Raw genomic sequence first — 16089 nt, forward strand, 5'->3', positions numbered from 1 at the left:
TTCATAAAAAAAATATAGTAGAATAATAGAGAAATAAATAAATTTGAATATTTCCCATTGTCTCAAAGCAAAGCATATCTCTTTTCCATATTAATATAACACAAGGAGAAAATTGAATTACCTTAGGGTATGCTTACAAAATAGGATATTTCTTTTTTCTTTTCTTTTTTTTTTTTTTACTTCAACAACATATAGGGTAGGAATTTAAACCTCAACCTTTTTAGTCAATAATATATGTCTTAAGTAGTTGGATTGTATGAGTAATTTTTTTATATGTAAAAAGACAAAAGAACCATCATGAAATGATTAAAGTGGTCAATGAAGACCAATGTAAATAGCCAATGACTTAGAGGGAATGAGTTAATATCCTACAAGTTTCTATCCTACGTAAAGCTTACCAACAACCGAACATGGGATAGGGAATGAGATGTATATTAATGTTTTTAAGTAGATTATTATTGGTAAAAAATTAAAAAAAAATGACGATGTAAATATTTTAATAACAATAGTCAAATTCGATCTTTTGCACTGGATGGATTACACTAGGAATAAGTCAAGTAAAATAATGTTATTCTTCACTTCTATATTAAATCAAAACGTTGTCAGACATATTTCAATGTTACATATTATTATAAATTTTAATATTTACCAAAAACCTGCATTAAGATGAAAATTTATAAAAATGATAAAAATTAATTAAATGTGGTAAGGAAAATTAAGAATCAAGTAAAAAAAAGTACAATGACTATCTCTCCTAAAATAAATTTAATATGGACAGAATTAATCGAAATCCGTAATTTGAACTCGTAATTAAAATAAAAATAAAAATAATTATGGGCATGCAGGGAAAACTAAAACCCAATTTAGGGTAGATGTGGGCCCCCCAGAGGGAGTGTGTAAGAAAGATCACAAAAACATCTTCTTGGGAGTTGGGACACAAACCCTAATTCCACAGTTAAATCATTGGGTTGGAGTTGATAGGTTGGGGAATATATGTATAATTGAGGAGAGAGAATTAGAGATTAGAGATTTGGATATAATTAAATTAATAAAAAAAGAGAAGAAATTATATTGGGTGTGTTTTAGTTGTTGTGCAGAGAGAAATGAAATGAGAGAGGGGATTGAATAATGTGATTGGACGTTTGTGAGTTAACATTTAAGAATAATTATTATGGGTTGGGAATTAGAAAAATGTGCTTTTTTGAATGAAAACAAATGGAAGAGGTGACTAAACAAAACAAAACAATAAATAAATAAAAATAAAAAAATCAGCAGATTCTATATAAGAGATGGGATCTTAGTATGATCTTTTGTTATCCATTTTTTTTGTTCAAGTTATGACAAAATTTCAGTACTCTTTTCCCAGAAAAAGTTGTGATTGTGATTCTCTTTTTTTTTTTTTTTGCCTTCTCTCTGTTGTGGTGTGCTGTGCTGTGCTGGGATAAAGAATGAAACTGGAATAACATCAACAACAACAACACAATCTCTCATCTCTCTCTCTCTCATGTGAAATTCTAGGGTTTATGCTCTTTCGGGTTCGTAGGTTACGTTTATGACGTGTGTAATAGCATAGTATTATCGTCTCTAAAGTCGATGGTTTGATATCTTCCCATCTTAAACCAATATCTCTCAATTTATCCTATCTTACAATTATTTAATTAAATATCAAACACACATATTAAATGTGAGTAACAAACATCATAATCTCAATCAAACACTGCCTAAATGAATAGGTGCAAATTAAAAATGGAATATTCTTTTAATTTAATAAGAAAAATGTCAATTTGAGTGTAGATTGAATTAACTTTTAACCAATCACATGTACTAAATATAACTTTTGAATATAATTGATAATTAAGAAGATCAGTACCTCTATATTTCTAACATACCTAACTTTGGCTAGTGTCCTTGAATGATCTATTTGATTTTATTAAAAAATATATATATATATATTTAGTTCAGTGCTCGTGGGTATTAAAGATTTCATATTGAAAAGAAAATGAACCTGGGCAAAGGTTTATAATAAACATCGACTATTTCTCTCGTTGTTAATTATTATTGAGATGAAACTCCATGAAAATTGATTTGGTATAAACATTATTTTTGGATTCAAGAAAAGATTTAAATCTTTATAAATAAATAATTTTAGGAAGGGTTTGAATGTTGAAGTACTTTTAGGGTTAGCAGTAGGACATGGTTCAAATAATATATATAAAACGAGTTTCAAAGATCTGCCGTCCTAATTTAGTGTAGGAATTGAAAATCTACAAAACATCGTATATTAGGTAATACCAAATTTGAATATTTTTTCCTTTTTTTTTTTTTTTTTTGTGAGATCTTTCAATATTTGAAGGAATGGTTGCAGAGATTGGGTCTTATTTAAAAATAATTGAATTGAACTTCGATCACAAAAGATATATTCGTAAATAAATTATTGATATCCAATCAAATATAAGATCAGCTTTTTCTTTTTGACAGGAAATATAACATCAATTAATTATAATATTGGTTATAAGAATTTAAATCGACCGTGGTTTTAAATGATGATTTAAAAAAAGGACCATATCTTAACTTATTATTTAGTTTTGTTGACCTTAAATTGAACCAAGAATGTTCATTTCTTCATTTTGTCGATCCAAATTTATTTAAATTTTTCTTTCCAAATCTTATAATATTAAATTGGTTTTAGTGTCTATTTAGTAGATATATTATCCAATGACTTAATTACGCCGTTTGGACTTTTTCTGTTTATTTTTAACGCCTATAAAATCCCAAATTCAAAACAAAAAAGAAGATTTCTTTTTCAAAAAATTATTTCTCAAAATCTAAATTTTAAATTGTTAACCTATTTTAAAAGCAGATTAACAAAACAAATAAAATGTTATTAAATAAGTTTTTTTTTTTAGTAGTAGTAGGACGAGTGGAGTAACCTCTTAGTGAGACAAATGTACAAAATTATCTTTTGAGTTCAAGTTGGCAATAAGCGTCATTTTTTAAAATATAAAACAGAAATTAAAAAAAAAAAAAGGTTATCAAATCAACCCGTAATTATATTTCCACTTCAAAAATAAACTAAAATAATTACTGGAAGATAATACATATATTGTGCGTGGTTTAAAAATACCAAATCAATTTCAAGACATCTCATCAGAACTGGGTTTCCTGAGTTGATTAATCAGCGTCAGTTTTTTTATTTTTTTAACTGATTACAGAAAAAAATTTTAATACACGCAAAAGAAAAAGGGCTCCAATGAGCAGAATAAGGGTTTTACAGCTTATTTCGATCATTCAGTTCTTTTGTTCATCGATCAAAGCCTAGAAAAAATTAATCACAGCTCAAATTGATCAAAGTAACAGCATTATATTTCAAGCCATTAACATCATTAATTAAAAAAATGATGCTTTTTTTTCTTTTTGGCTCCCTCAAATTATAACAATGGAGCCTGTGGACTTTGGTTAACTTCCCAAGTAAATTACAAACTCCACCACATAAATGCTATTATTAACCCCTTTAGGATTTTTGAAGCCCCACGTATCCAAATAGATTTCAACGTTCTTTTACTGCAAATTCTGGAGGAGGGTTATGTTTTTCTCTTTCTATTTTAGGTAGAGTGAAAATAATAATTATTTAAAAAAAAAAAACAAAAAAAACTGAGTGTAATGAAGTTTGAATGGGGGTGTACTTTATGAAACAGAGTATCTTCTCCTTTCCCATACAAGGTGGGATTGGGAAGGAGTAGCCTCCCTTAGCTCCCAACTACAAAATAGAAACCCTAGACTGTAAAACCCCTCCCCTCATCAAAATTAAATACCAACTCTAAATAAACAAAAAAATTAATATTCATAAATATTTGCACAGAACAGAAGAAAAAAGAAAAAAGAGGGCAGCAGCAGGCAGCTTCTTGACCCATCAAACTCAAGTGGATGATGATGATGATGATGATATATAATTATACAATATACATCCATCACCACATCCACACCTGCATTATTATTTTACTAGAATAATCTCCACACAACTTTTTACAGTTTTACCCATCAAAACCTGTTGTATGTACACAAATATCCCCACCCTTTTGAACAACAACAACAACAAAAACAAAAGATATCAAATTTTGCCCCCATTCATTCATTCATTCAAACCCCTCCTCTCTCTCTCTCTCTCTCTCTCTCTCTCTCTCTCTCTCTCTCTCTCTCTCTCTCTCTCTCTCTCTCTCTCTCTCTCTATATATATATATATATATATATATATATAATTTGCTTTCATTCTTTGACCCCAAACAATATCCTCACTTACATTATTGCATCATTGTCTGTCTCTATGTTTGTATGTGGGTGTGTGGTAAAGTGGTTAAGTAAAAATATAATTATTAAGAGAGAAAAAGGCATTGATAGGCAGTCTTTCTAAGGCCTCTTTTGTCCCTTCCCTTTTTATGAGCACCCCCCCGCCTGTCGTTCTCTCCCAGATTTGCTCTCTGATCTCCTCTCCTCCATCCATCTCCCATATTATAATATAATTCAAATCCCATTTGAAATTTGTGAATATGGATCAGCAGGAGAAACAGCTGCAAGATCAGATGGTGGTGGAGGGGAATAATAATGGAGGATCGTCAAAAGGGGGATTGGTTTGTGGGAGGCAAAGCAGCAGCCGGTGGACACCCACAAGCGACCAAATAAGGATTCTGAAGGAGCTTTATTACAACAATGGAGTTAGGTCCCCGAGTGCGGATCAGATTCAGAGGATCTCTGCTAGGCTTAGACAGTACGGCAAAATTGAAGGCAAGAACGTCTTTTATTGGTTTCAGAACCACAAGGCTCGCGAAAGACAGAAGAAAAGATTCACTTCTTCTTCTTCTTCTTCCAATTCCAATTCCAATTCCAATTCTGATCATCATCACCATCTCATCACCATTCCTCCACTCCCTAAACAATCATCCAATATTATGTCTCCTCCTCCTCTTCCTCCAGGTTAACATTTTCAAAACTATATCAATTAATTCTCTCTTCTCTTCTCTTCTTCCTAATTATTAATTACTAATTTCTCTTTTTGCAGCTCCCTCTTCTTCGGTTATGCTTGCGGTCGGCCATATGGGCCACTACGGATCATATGCCTCTGCCACTGTGGAGAACAGTTTCAGAGTAATTTTCTAAACTCAATTTTGTTTTTTTTAATTCACCCACCAGACCGATTCTTAATCTTTTAATTTGCCCTTTGACGTAATCCCATCTGCACAAGTATTTGTACTGAGTGTGGTTTATTCATCGTAAGAGATCTTGTATTTGAATCCCGGCATACTATTGGGTTTTGAGTAGTGGTTTATTTATTGTTCAGGATTGTTCGATATCGTCGGGAGGAAGCAGTGGGTTGATGGGGTCTCGAATGGGGTGGATGAGCGTGGATCCTTATTCTGCACAGGCGGCGAGTGGGTTCTTTGAGAAGACGAAATCGGTGGAGGAATCCATGGAAGACGGCGGCGGCCAAGAGATCGAAACGCTCCCCCTTTTTCCCATCCACGGCGACCGGAATCTTGGCGCCTTCTGCAGCATGAAGCCGGAATATTCCGACGGCTACTACGCCACCGCTTGGTACGGCCGCCCCGACGACGCCGCCGCCGCTTCCCGGGCTTCGCTCGAGCTCAGCCTCAACTCTTACGCCGCCATCTCACCGGATGATGCAATCTGATGATCACCAAACCCCACAAGTACTTCTATGGATTACTTAAAAAATAAAAGAAAAAAAAGTAGTAATTTAATTTCTAATTAATTATAATTAGGTGCTGAAACTGATATTACGAAGATCTTTGTCTCTTATTATGATGCCAATCGTGGAAGCTAGCTACTGTATTTACCGTTTTACCAAAATCCCACCTTTTTATTTTCTGTTTCCTGATTTCGTGCTTTTAAGATAAAATTAAGACATGTGTAATTTGGAACCGGAAAATCGAACCTTGTTTTGAAGTTAATTAATGATCAATGTGACTAGTAAATTACAACTAAACCCTTGAAAGGGTTGTTTCGCTTCTTGAATTAGGGTTAGGGTTTTGAGGGTTTAAAAGTTTCTATTTTGTGTTTGTTGATGTTATGGGCTATATAAAGTTTCTAATTTAAAAATCATACGTTAATTATATATTACAATCCATAAATTTTGAAATACTATATTTTTGTGATTTAATTTTTACATACAATCAAAATATAGATTACACAAACTTGGAATTCTTCTCAATCCCAAATATTATGAACAATCACCATTTTTAAACAATGAGTCAACCCTTAGCTTATCTAGAGTTTAGTTCATGTGCAAAAATGTTACCTCTTACTCAATTCAAACAAAAGAGTTGATGTGCTAGAAATATGTTACTTTTTTGTGATTATGATATCTCCTTGCTTAACAAGAGTGTTTTCATGTAGCCTCCCATTTTATATATTTCTCACGTACTTCTTAATGAAATGGTTTCAATACCTCTTCAAAAAAAAAAATTATTTTTAACTCTCTAAATTTCTCAATAACTTTTTTTTAATTTCTCAAAATCAATACCAGGTAGTTTACGCTTGTGCATCCCTTAATCAAGGCTTGTCGTTTGAATTGAACAACCCAGTGACCAACACAAGATCTCATGGTATTTGATACCTATAAGGCCCCATGTCTTGCCACTGTGCCATCATCAAGAGATAAAATATAGGAAGTTATAATCCCCTGGAAAGACGTTAAATATAGTCACTTTCACGCCACCTAGGTCTTAAAGTGGATTTGGAAGGTCTATTAACCCTATTAAAAAGTACTTTTCAAAATATTCATAATTTTTTTACTCATAATCTTTTGTTAAATAAATATATGTAACTTGTAAAAGATTTTCTTTTTCCTTTTCGTTTTCTTTTTCTTTTTCTTTTTTGGTTGGAGTTTACTTCATTGGAGGGGGAAGACTGAGAGAGACAGGTGGTGGTAGCATTTTTGGTGTTGAAGGAAAGCGTTTAAACTTAGAGGGAGATTATAACAAATATTAAAAAGCAAATGGTAACCAAAATGTCAAATTTTCATTCAACGTGTTTAATATTTCTCAGGTTCAATATCTATATTTTCATAAAATTGAAAAAATGATTATATAATATAAACAAAATATCGCTAAATATGGACACAATATATTAGTATTAATAAACTTTAACTTATTTAAAAATGGTGAAATATTTTTTCATAAGATTGAGATTTCAACACTTGATCGTGATCACAAATCTTGATGGTAAGTAAAAGGAAGGGAGGGGACATGGTATTCGTGGCTGACAACATTAGCAGAATTGTCTGTGTTGTTGATGGATGGGCAGTGCATGGTGATGGCCATGGTGTGATGGTCATGCTTCCAGTTTGCCTTAGAACGTGGACATTTAAATGGGCCCACGCTACCCCTTCATCTTCTCTATCTTTTTTATTCTTTCCCAAAATATTTCTATAACAACTATTATATATACTTTACCCCACATGCTCTCTTTTAACTATAACAAAAATGCCACTTAATCAAATTAGGGTCTAAAACTTGTATCTCGTTTTTAATCTCAATACTAATTTAGTATCAACTTTAAAAAAAAAAATTATTGTTTTCACTTATATTATTGATTAAATTAAATTTTCAGGGTTGTGTCTACTAGGTTTTTTGAACTTCGTGTTTATAATTAGGTCAATAGACTTTAAATTTTGTATCTAATAACTTTCTGGCTTACTATAGTACATTTTAAATTTTAGAGACCTACTAAATACAAAATTAAAATTTTAATGCTTAGTAGACACTTTTTTAAGTTGAGAAACCCGTTGTGCAGTTTTGAAAGTTTGTGGACTAAACTTACAAGTTAACCTTCATTATTTGACAACTCAGATGGTGCAACTTTAAACATGTTGATTTGAGCATACATTGGAGAGCCATTAGATAAGACAAGTATTTAAGTGAGCTAATATTAGATAATATAATAATAGCTAGCAATGGCAACAACCGTTATTAAAAAAAATAAAGAAAAACTTCCAGTGTAAATATTTTGAAAGTAACTCAAATTGAAATCCGAATAGCTTTAAAAACATAGATACTATAGTAACACAAAAAAATCTTTTGCCACTCATTTACCATTCAATATTATAAATATTACATAGTCAATTCAAGTACAATTCAATCACGCAGAATAAAATACCTATAAATTCATTCAAATGGTTCGCTCAACATCTGTTCTGAAGTAATAAAATTTTACAAGCATATGTTTTTTACCCAATTAATTAAATTAGAGATTCTTTTTTTTTTTTTAGGTATCGTGGAAAAGATTTTGCAATGATTTCAAGTTGAATAAATGGAAGAGAGAGAGAAAGGTGAAAAGTGTATGTATAGTAGTGTAAGTTTAAGTGTAGTAGTAGGAGAATAAAATGATGAGAGATGGAGAATGTCTATGCAGCCGTTTTCATAAAGAGTATATATTTTGAAGTTTGAACCCTACTTCGTAAATTGCGCTTAATTTTCCATCACTAATCACTCTTGGGCTGGGCTTTTTTTTCCTTTCCTTTCCAACAACACTCCAAATTCTCAATTTAATTTTAATTTTAAACAGATTGAGAATATATATTTTTTTAACTTTGATATCGAACAAATCAGAATATTATAAGAACTAACACAAAACATTATTAAGAAAAAAAATAGTTACTTATGCAATCAGAGCTCTTTCTTGGGATCTTAATTGTGATATTTGTTGTTTGATCTCTCAACTGCATCCCGTTATAAATAAATCTTTTTTATGATAACAAAGTTGATATTTTCTTTCTCCAATAAAATTAACAATCATCTTTTAGTTTCCTCACAAATGTAAAACACAAGAGAGAGAAATGTTGAGCATGTTCTAAAAATAGAGTTTTGATATTTATTTCGGTAACGTTCTTGTTTTTTTTTCCTCATTTCTCATATTATTTTTTATTATTTTTTTTAAGAGTTAAACGTAATTGTATTTTTTAACGGTTTCTTGTTCTTTCAATAATAATTTTTTGTTTCTTCTTCTCTACCATTTCAAATTTAAAAATACAAGTTTTATATATAAATTTTTATATTTAAATGTATATGTTATATTTACACCTTTTCTATCTGATTATATTTCCTCTTTTTGATGGTTGAGTAATGGATGAATTAAGTCATCTATATCATTTTTACTATTATTTTCTTTAAATATACCAAGGATCCTCTCAATATATAAAAGCAAAATTATTATTTTTGTGAATTAAACTCATATGCAAGCATTACTCAACCCAATCTCTTCAATTTTGTTAATTTCCTCAATTTCTTTTTAATTTTTGGTTTGCACCCTCTAAATTATCTTCTAACATTACAATTCAAATAAGGGATGAAAGATCGATCCTACGAGCTACCAATTAAATTATACTGAAGTCGATGTCCATTGTTAGCAATTACAGAAAAACAAACTCCAATCTTTCAAATCTAGTCATGGGAGTACCTTAGAATATATGGCATAGATTAGGGAAAAGAAACCGCTTTTATTTTAGTTTAAAAAAAGAATCATATGAAATAAAAAGCAATAAGAAAATGAAGGAAAGTTCAATAGTCAATTTATTAGTGGGGTCTCCTCCATGGGACGATGCTTGTAAAACGAGGCATTGAGAAGGTCCCAATCAGAAAGATATTGGGCGGGGATGCGTTTCTCTGTTTGGTTTGACAAATTGTCATACTTTATGGCTTCCGAATGACTCTAATGTCTTTTGGGGAGAGAAGAAAAATAAAGAAAGTGAAGAGAAAGCTTCTATTCATGGTTGATAGGTACAGTAAAAATTTAGTTGTGGATCGAAGAAGATCTTTAAAGCTTTTTGAGGCTTCAAGTACGTAATGTCCTTTACCAGTAACATGAGGCAAATGACATGCACCCACGCATGCCTTTCTTTCCCTTTTCTTTTTTTTTTTTCCCCTCTTATTTTCATTTGCAATTTGGAGCCTTTCCAAATATCAAAATCTCACTTTCATTTTGGCTCAGCTGCTCCTTTGATCACACAACTGACACTTTCGCCAGTCTATATTCCTCCATGCTCTTTCTGCAACCACCCCTTTTTCCCCTACCTATTATTCCAAGAAACTGAAACTTTCATTAAGCACTTGATTCCTAATCAATAAAGAATTTTGTATCATACAAAACATGATAACATTTTCCCATTACAAAGTACTGATAGAGAGTATTCTCCTTGACAGGATGTAGACTAGCTAGATTACATACTCAAAATCCTTTGAATGCTTTAAACCAATAATAATTTGGATTCCACAGTCATGTATAGGTTTGATTTACACTTTTGAGATATGTTGAAATTTAAAAGTTAATAACACTTCCAGCCATGATTAATGGGCAGCTTCTTAAGCATCAAAAACAGTTTTGCAACGTTACAGTTAATACCTGCTGCTCCCTTCCTATTGTACATCCCTCACTGAACCAATTGATTTGAGAAAGAAGTCAGGATGTTATCTACACAGATCGTCATTTCCTCCATGACTATGATGGTAGACAAGTCATTTTCACCGGTGTTTAACAAATCACAAGATTTCTATTTTCTGTCTACATAAGCTCCCAATTTAGACAAATCAGGTATCCAAAATGAGAGTTCGGAGGATCCAGTCGCAAACATTAGACTTCCAGGAGCCCACTTTATGACAGGTGGTTCCATTTCAGAACTCATCCAGCTTGCAACCTAGGTGGGACATAAACACAGAAGAAATATGGAGAAGGAACCGTTGAGTATAGACTTTGCAAGAATATATTTTAAAAGATATCTATCTAATCTTCGATATATTGCTACTTACTGCTAAGACCATACTCCCACTTCATACAGCTAGCCGGCATAGTGACAGACTTACATTAAATGACCAATTACAATCCATACCAAAACTAATCTTTCAATCCTCAACCTGCTTATGTTGAGATTGGATCAAGATAGGATAGTGAGGAAAACAAGATTCTGATCTGTGTTATGACAATTAGAATCCTCTGTCAATTACTTGTTCTGTGAAATCATGCAACGTGATATGTGTTTGGGCCACCATATAACATAAAGACTGATTGATGGGAAAATTATGAGAGGGAAAAGGAAAGTAAAAAATAAATAATAAATAAAGTTAAGGAACTTCACTACCTCTTTTCCACTCCTTACGCTCCATGCATAAACACTGCCATCTCCTGAACCTGCCACATGTGCGAACACCAAAAATGTTAACTATTGTTAAGAGCCCAAAAGAGTTCCAAACTGTTCTTTGAATTTCTTTTTTCGCCCCTCCCTTCTTTCAATAGGATAAGTCACACTTTAATATATATTATCTATAAAAACAAGATGGATGAAACATCTAGAGTATAGATGCATGTTCACAAGAGATCATATAAACGTACACGGAAACATCCCAGAGGTCATCTTTTAAAGATTGAATTACAGTGAGTAGCTCTACAAGAAGTTCATATGACAAATGGATATATCTTCGGGCTTTGATCCAACAAACACAAGTAGAAAGCATGGTTACCTGATATCACAAACATTCCCTCCGGGCTAAAAGATGCCTCCAATGTGGAATTCCTTGAAATGGGTTTCACATTGTACGTGGATAACTACACAAACCAATGGCACATCAGAGACAGTTTGGGCATACAAGTTATAATGTAAAGCATCTATACATGAAAAAAAGCTCACAAGTGTTCCTCGGAAAGAATCAAGAACATGAATATGCCCATCCATAGTCGTCAACAACATGAGTCTGCCATCATTACTGAACTTTACCACATTTGCATCAGATACATCTTCCCCAACAGAAAATATATCGAAAGGACCCTAAAAACTTCCAAAATTTTCACCATATCAGAACATCTAGAAAAACATTTACAGAGGAACAGATCTTGAAGTTGACTGTGTGTACATGCAAAATTATAAATCTTTAGAACCTTCTCATATTTGCGAGCATCAAACATCCTTATATAACCTCCAAAGGCAATAGCAAATACCAGCCCTTGTTCATCATAAGCTGTAGCTGGCTTTCCTTGTACACGTAAAAGACCCTGGACACGCTCAAAATTAAGTTAATGAAATATCTATTCCATTTATTCTCTTATGGAGTGGATAGGTGGAGGGAGAGATGACAGGTATGACACTAAGCTTCTAGTGCATATTGCATTACCTGGCATTTCTCTGCCCTTTGATCCCAAAGCAAAACAGTCCGATCAAGAGAACCAGATATAAAGCATTCTTTGCGAGCGCATAAGCTGAGTGATACAACTCTGGAAAGGGAAAAATGAGTTGATCCCTCTTATTCATAGATGATTTCATAATAATGAGCTCGAAATATAAATCACTAATACTGATCCCAACAAAAATAAATAAATAAATAAGAAGAAGAAATAAGAGACAAACCTGTCGTGATGGCCTTTAAAATACCGCAGGTACTTATTGTCGTTCAAGGAGAGAAGTCGCAGAGACTCTAAGGGAGACAAAATTAATAAATAACATAAAATAGATGAGAGAAATTGCATATGAGCAGATATTTTCTCAGATTAACATTACCATCCCATCCATTTTTTGAAGAATATATCACTGTTGTCGGATGAGAAGTAAAGCAAACCAAGTCAACCCCATACTTTTTGCTGTTAATTGTTTTCAAACATCTGGAACCACAAAAACCCCCCAAAACAATAAGATGGTAGGAACTAGAATAGAACACCAGCTGAGTAGTACATGAGTAGAGCACAAGAAGTTGCAGAAAACAATGTGGATTGAAGTGATTAAAGAGAAACATACGTTGCACTTGCAACATCATAAAGACGGATGGATTCATCATCACTTGCAGTCACCAGATAGCTTGAAGTCCTATGAAAATCCATTGAACTGATTCTACCATTCTGAGAGTAATAAATTGGGGGAAAAACGACATTAGAATTAGAACTACAAGAGTAAACTACGATATCACCAAAACACCAGATTAAACATTTTAACATAATAATGCCCTAGTCAGTTAGATTGACTAAACTTAAGATTTCTTATAATTGGACAGCATAAATAATTCTTCCTTCCAATTTTACGCCTCCTATTCTTTCACTGCCGGCAAGACCGCACCAAGTGGCTCAACAGTATTCAAAGCACTCAATCACTCCCAATATTTTAAGGCGGGAAAAAAAAAAGGAGAAAAAGATTAAGAAATAGAGGAGTATCGTCAGCTATTTCATTTTCTAAGCACTAAACTTTCAAACGCATCAACACATATCCATTAGCAATCTTTAGCCACAATAGATTGTAGAATTAAATGTTAGTGAAATTCAGTAATGAGATGGAGAATTGAGTGGAAGTACATAGTCTCTGAATGTCATGCCGACTTCCATGCTCTGAAGGATTTCTTCGGTTAGCTCCAAAGAGACTTTCTCCTCTCTTTCGGATTGCGCCCCTGAAACAATTATTGTTTAAAGACGTTCATTCGAGACCAGAAAATTGTCGAATGATAAGATAAAATCACTATACTAACCTCCCATTGATGACAATTTTGCCTTAGCTCCCAAATATGGTGATCTTCTCCCCGAAATTGGTGCTAACTCTGAACAGTTTCCATGCCCTAACCGCCAACGTCTTCAACCGCCTAAAATGGGAGCGGGAAGAAAGATAGGGGAACGCCTACCATCTGGACATGGGATCTTTTATTGGGCTCTCGTGGCTCAACTATTGACCCGAGTTGTTGATTGTGGGCCAGAGTTAAGCCCACCTATCTCTTTTTTATACTTTTCTTTCTTTTTTTTTAAAAATCATTTTCTCCGTATTAAATATGTTATAATACATCAACGTGGGAGTTGAAAATTCGAACCCATTACTTTTTAGTTGGAAATAGGTATCTAAATTAGTTGAGTTAACCTTACATCGTCATTTTATTGATTTTTTATTGCTTTGTTTTTATTCGTTCAATTATAGATAAAAACATTTGATTGATAAAAGTGTCGTAAATGCTAAAAATCTACCCTTGGTGATTTGTATCCGTTTGTTTTTTTGTTCATTTGTGTTTAAAATTTATGCTTGTTTCTTTACAATTTTATGGATAAGTTTTTCACCTATTTTAAAAACATAGTTGAAGTATCATCCAATTTTCAAAAAATAAAAATAATATTTTTATCTTTTTAGTTTTCAAAATTTGAAAATGGTTATTAAAAATACATAACAGAGTGAACGGATTGTTTCTAAATTTAATTTTCAAAGACAAAAAAAAAAAAAAAATTGATCATCAAAGAGGCAAATTACGAGTGAGATGGTCATAGTGAGATGGCCTTGAGACACTTTGACGACAAGTAAAAATTGTAAAGACGTAAAAAGATCTTGCCGGAGAGAACTCAGTCCGTCAGTCGGTCTTGGGTAAAAAAAAAAGGGCCAATTGATTGATTTTCGTGTGACCAACAGTCATATTTGGTGCCAATTCTTGTTTTGCCAAAAGAGTGACAAGAAAATAACAGAAGGAAAAAACAGTACACACAGAAATCTGCACAATTCTCGTGGAATTTCTTAGTTCTTACACACAAATTTACAAGTCCTCTCTATTTCCCCAATATCTATCTAAAAAACCAAACCCCATTTTCACTCCTTACCAAATTACATAATTTCGAAAACCCAAGTATCTGAAATATAAGCCCATACCGCCACCGGTTAATTACTCGAAATTTTTACCCAACCGGCCATGTCGGCGCCGGCATCCATCAATCTACCGTTGTCGCTCGCGGCGTCGTCGTCGGAATACGCGTTCTTCTTGATGAACTCGATGCAGTCGGCGACGGCCTCGCTGTGGTGGTGGTCGGCGGCATTCGAGTACGAGTACTGCCGCCGCCGCGCAACGGCGTCGTCTGGGAAGGCGGGACTACCATTATTTGAGGCCTTGGAGAGAGCACAGAGCATGATGAAGCGGAACAGGGCCTCCCGGAGGCGCTCGAGCAGGCCCATCGGCGAAGGGGGCTTGTTCTTCGTGGCGTCGCCTCTGAGCTTTGGGATGCAGGGATTATTGGCCTTCATCTTTCTCGGGATTCTTCGGCCTTTTTCCATTGGCTTGATTTACTGAACTGGTTCGTTGAACCAAAATTAAAATGGGAAGTTGGGGTTGGGGTTGGGGTTGGTTTTTATTTATATGGAAAATGAACAATCCATATGGCATAGGGGCAAAATTTTATGATTTGTTTTGGGGTTGGACGGAGAGAGGCATTGGCTGGCTGGTTGGGCTGGGCTGGAACATTCACATGTGGTTTGATACCATATATTTAAATTATATTATATAGATCAGCCTGGTTTTACTGCGCGAATACAAGGTCGAAAATTTTAATTCTCCATTTCATGAGGTAAGGATTTTAATATCTTAAAAAGTTACTTTATTTTTTAACCAAAATGATTAGCGATATGTGTTCAGAGTAATGTATCCTGAACAAAAAGTAGGTGTGTCAAAATTTGAAAATGCAACAATTAACTTAGAAGCTTGCTTCATGAACCTTCCATGATTTCTCTTTTTATTGGTCATCTCATTGGATCACGAAAATATGTCTCAATTTTGTCAAAAAAGTTTTATTATTCATTTGGCAATCGGATTTATTTCTCAATTGTCTACTCAATTTTATCATTGACCTCCATTTTAAAAACCATAATTTATTCTAAATTTATTCTTTTCAAGCTTTAGCGTTAATAGTTGTCAAGTTGTGTCATATTCTACCACATCTACTTTCCATTCAAAATATTAAATAATGTATGATAGTATTTTTTAAATGTTCATGATGAGATCAATGGTAATATTGAAATGTTTAAAAATGATACAGATATTTTTGAAATAAATGACAAAATTTATAGGTGTTTTTTTTAATTTAGCTTATATGTAATATTCTTACTATTTACAAATCTTACTAGGTGTGACTATCATCTCCAATATGGTGAGCTTATTTATATTTTAGTAAAAAACGTATGATGAAAATTTGTATTGTACTCTAGTTGGGCTGGAATTTCCAAGTGGAATGTGGTGTTTGGCAAACATACAATCATGGAGGCATTTAAAGGATGGGAGATTTTTGGTGATTTGTTTTTGTCCCATAACGTGC

General features: G+C 33.2%; 2 protein-coding genes across 3 annotated transcripts; one reads left to right on the top strand and one right to left on the bottom strand.

Annotated features, from left to right (window-relative positions):
- Positions 1–4413: 4413 nt before the first annotated feature.
- On the top strand, positions 4414–5974 carry WUS (Homeodomain-like superfamily protein). Its single transcript, XM_022276972.2, has 3 exons — positions 4414–4968; positions 5054–5139; positions 5333–5974. Exons 1-3 carry the CDS (start codon positions 4545–4547, stop codon positions 5681–5683), a joined length of 861 nt encoding a protein of 286 aa, XP_022132664.1. The 5' UTR covers positions 4414–4544; the 3' UTR covers positions 5684–5974.
- A 4277-nt stretch (positions 5975–10251) lies between these two features.
- On the bottom strand, positions 10252–13649 carry LOC111005947 (Transducin/WD40 repeat-like superfamily protein). 2 transcript variants are annotated; one of them, XM_022277654.2, is made up of 11 exons: positions 13506–13649; positions 13336–13427; positions 12788–12888; positions 12554–12654; positions 12404–12470; positions 12171–12270; positions 11938–12051; positions 11690–11827; positions 11523–11607; positions 11144–11193; positions 10252–10702 (listed from the first exon to the last, which is right to left on the bottom strand). In XM_022277654.2, exons 1-11 carry the CDS (start codon positions 13510–13512, stop codon positions 10559–10561), a joined length of 999 nt encoding a protein of 332 aa, XP_022133346.1. In that variant the 5' UTR covers positions 13513–13649; the 3' UTR covers positions 10252–10558. The 2 variants fall into 2 exon arrangements, with proteins under 2 accessions (XP_022133346.1, XP_022133347.1); XM_022277655.2 differs by having other exon boundaries at positions 10564–10974.
- Positions 13650–16089: the final 2440 nt, after the last annotated feature.

Source organism: Momordica charantia, assembly GCF_013281855.1.
Source record: "Momordica charantia cultivar OHB3-1 chromosome 1 unlocalized genomic scaffold, Mcharantia_2.0 BLBB01000001.1, whole genome shotgun sequence".
Taxonomy (NCBI): Eukaryota; Viridiplantae; Streptophyta; class Magnoliopsida; order Cucurbitales; family Cucurbitaceae; genus Momordica; species Momordica charantia.

Excerpts from the sequence above, each read along its gene's own strand:
- LOC111005947 (XM_022277654.2), bottom strand. Across the intron at positions 12,655-12,787 it reads TATGATGTTGCAAGTGCAAC|ATGTTTGAAAACAATTAACA; the intron begins GTATGTTTCTCT and ends TTGTGGTTCCAG. Across the intron at positions 11,608-11,689 it reads ATTCTTTCCGAGGAACACTT|TTATCCACGTACAATGTGAA; the intron begins GTGAGCTTTTTT and ends TGGTTTGTGTAG.
- WUS (XM_022276972.2), top strand. The coding sequence starts at position 4,545 with ATGGATCAGCAGGAGAAACAGCTGCAAGATCAGATGGTGGTGGAGGGG. Across the intron at positions 4,969-5,053 it reads TCCTCCTCCTCTTCCTCCAG|CTCCCTCTTCTTCGGTTATG; the intron begins GTTAACATTTTC and ends CTCTTTTTGCAG. Across the intron at positions 5,140-5,332 it reads CTGTGGAGAACAGTTTCAGA|GATTGTTCGATATCGTCGGG; the intron begins GTAATTTTCTAA and ends TTTATTGTTCAG.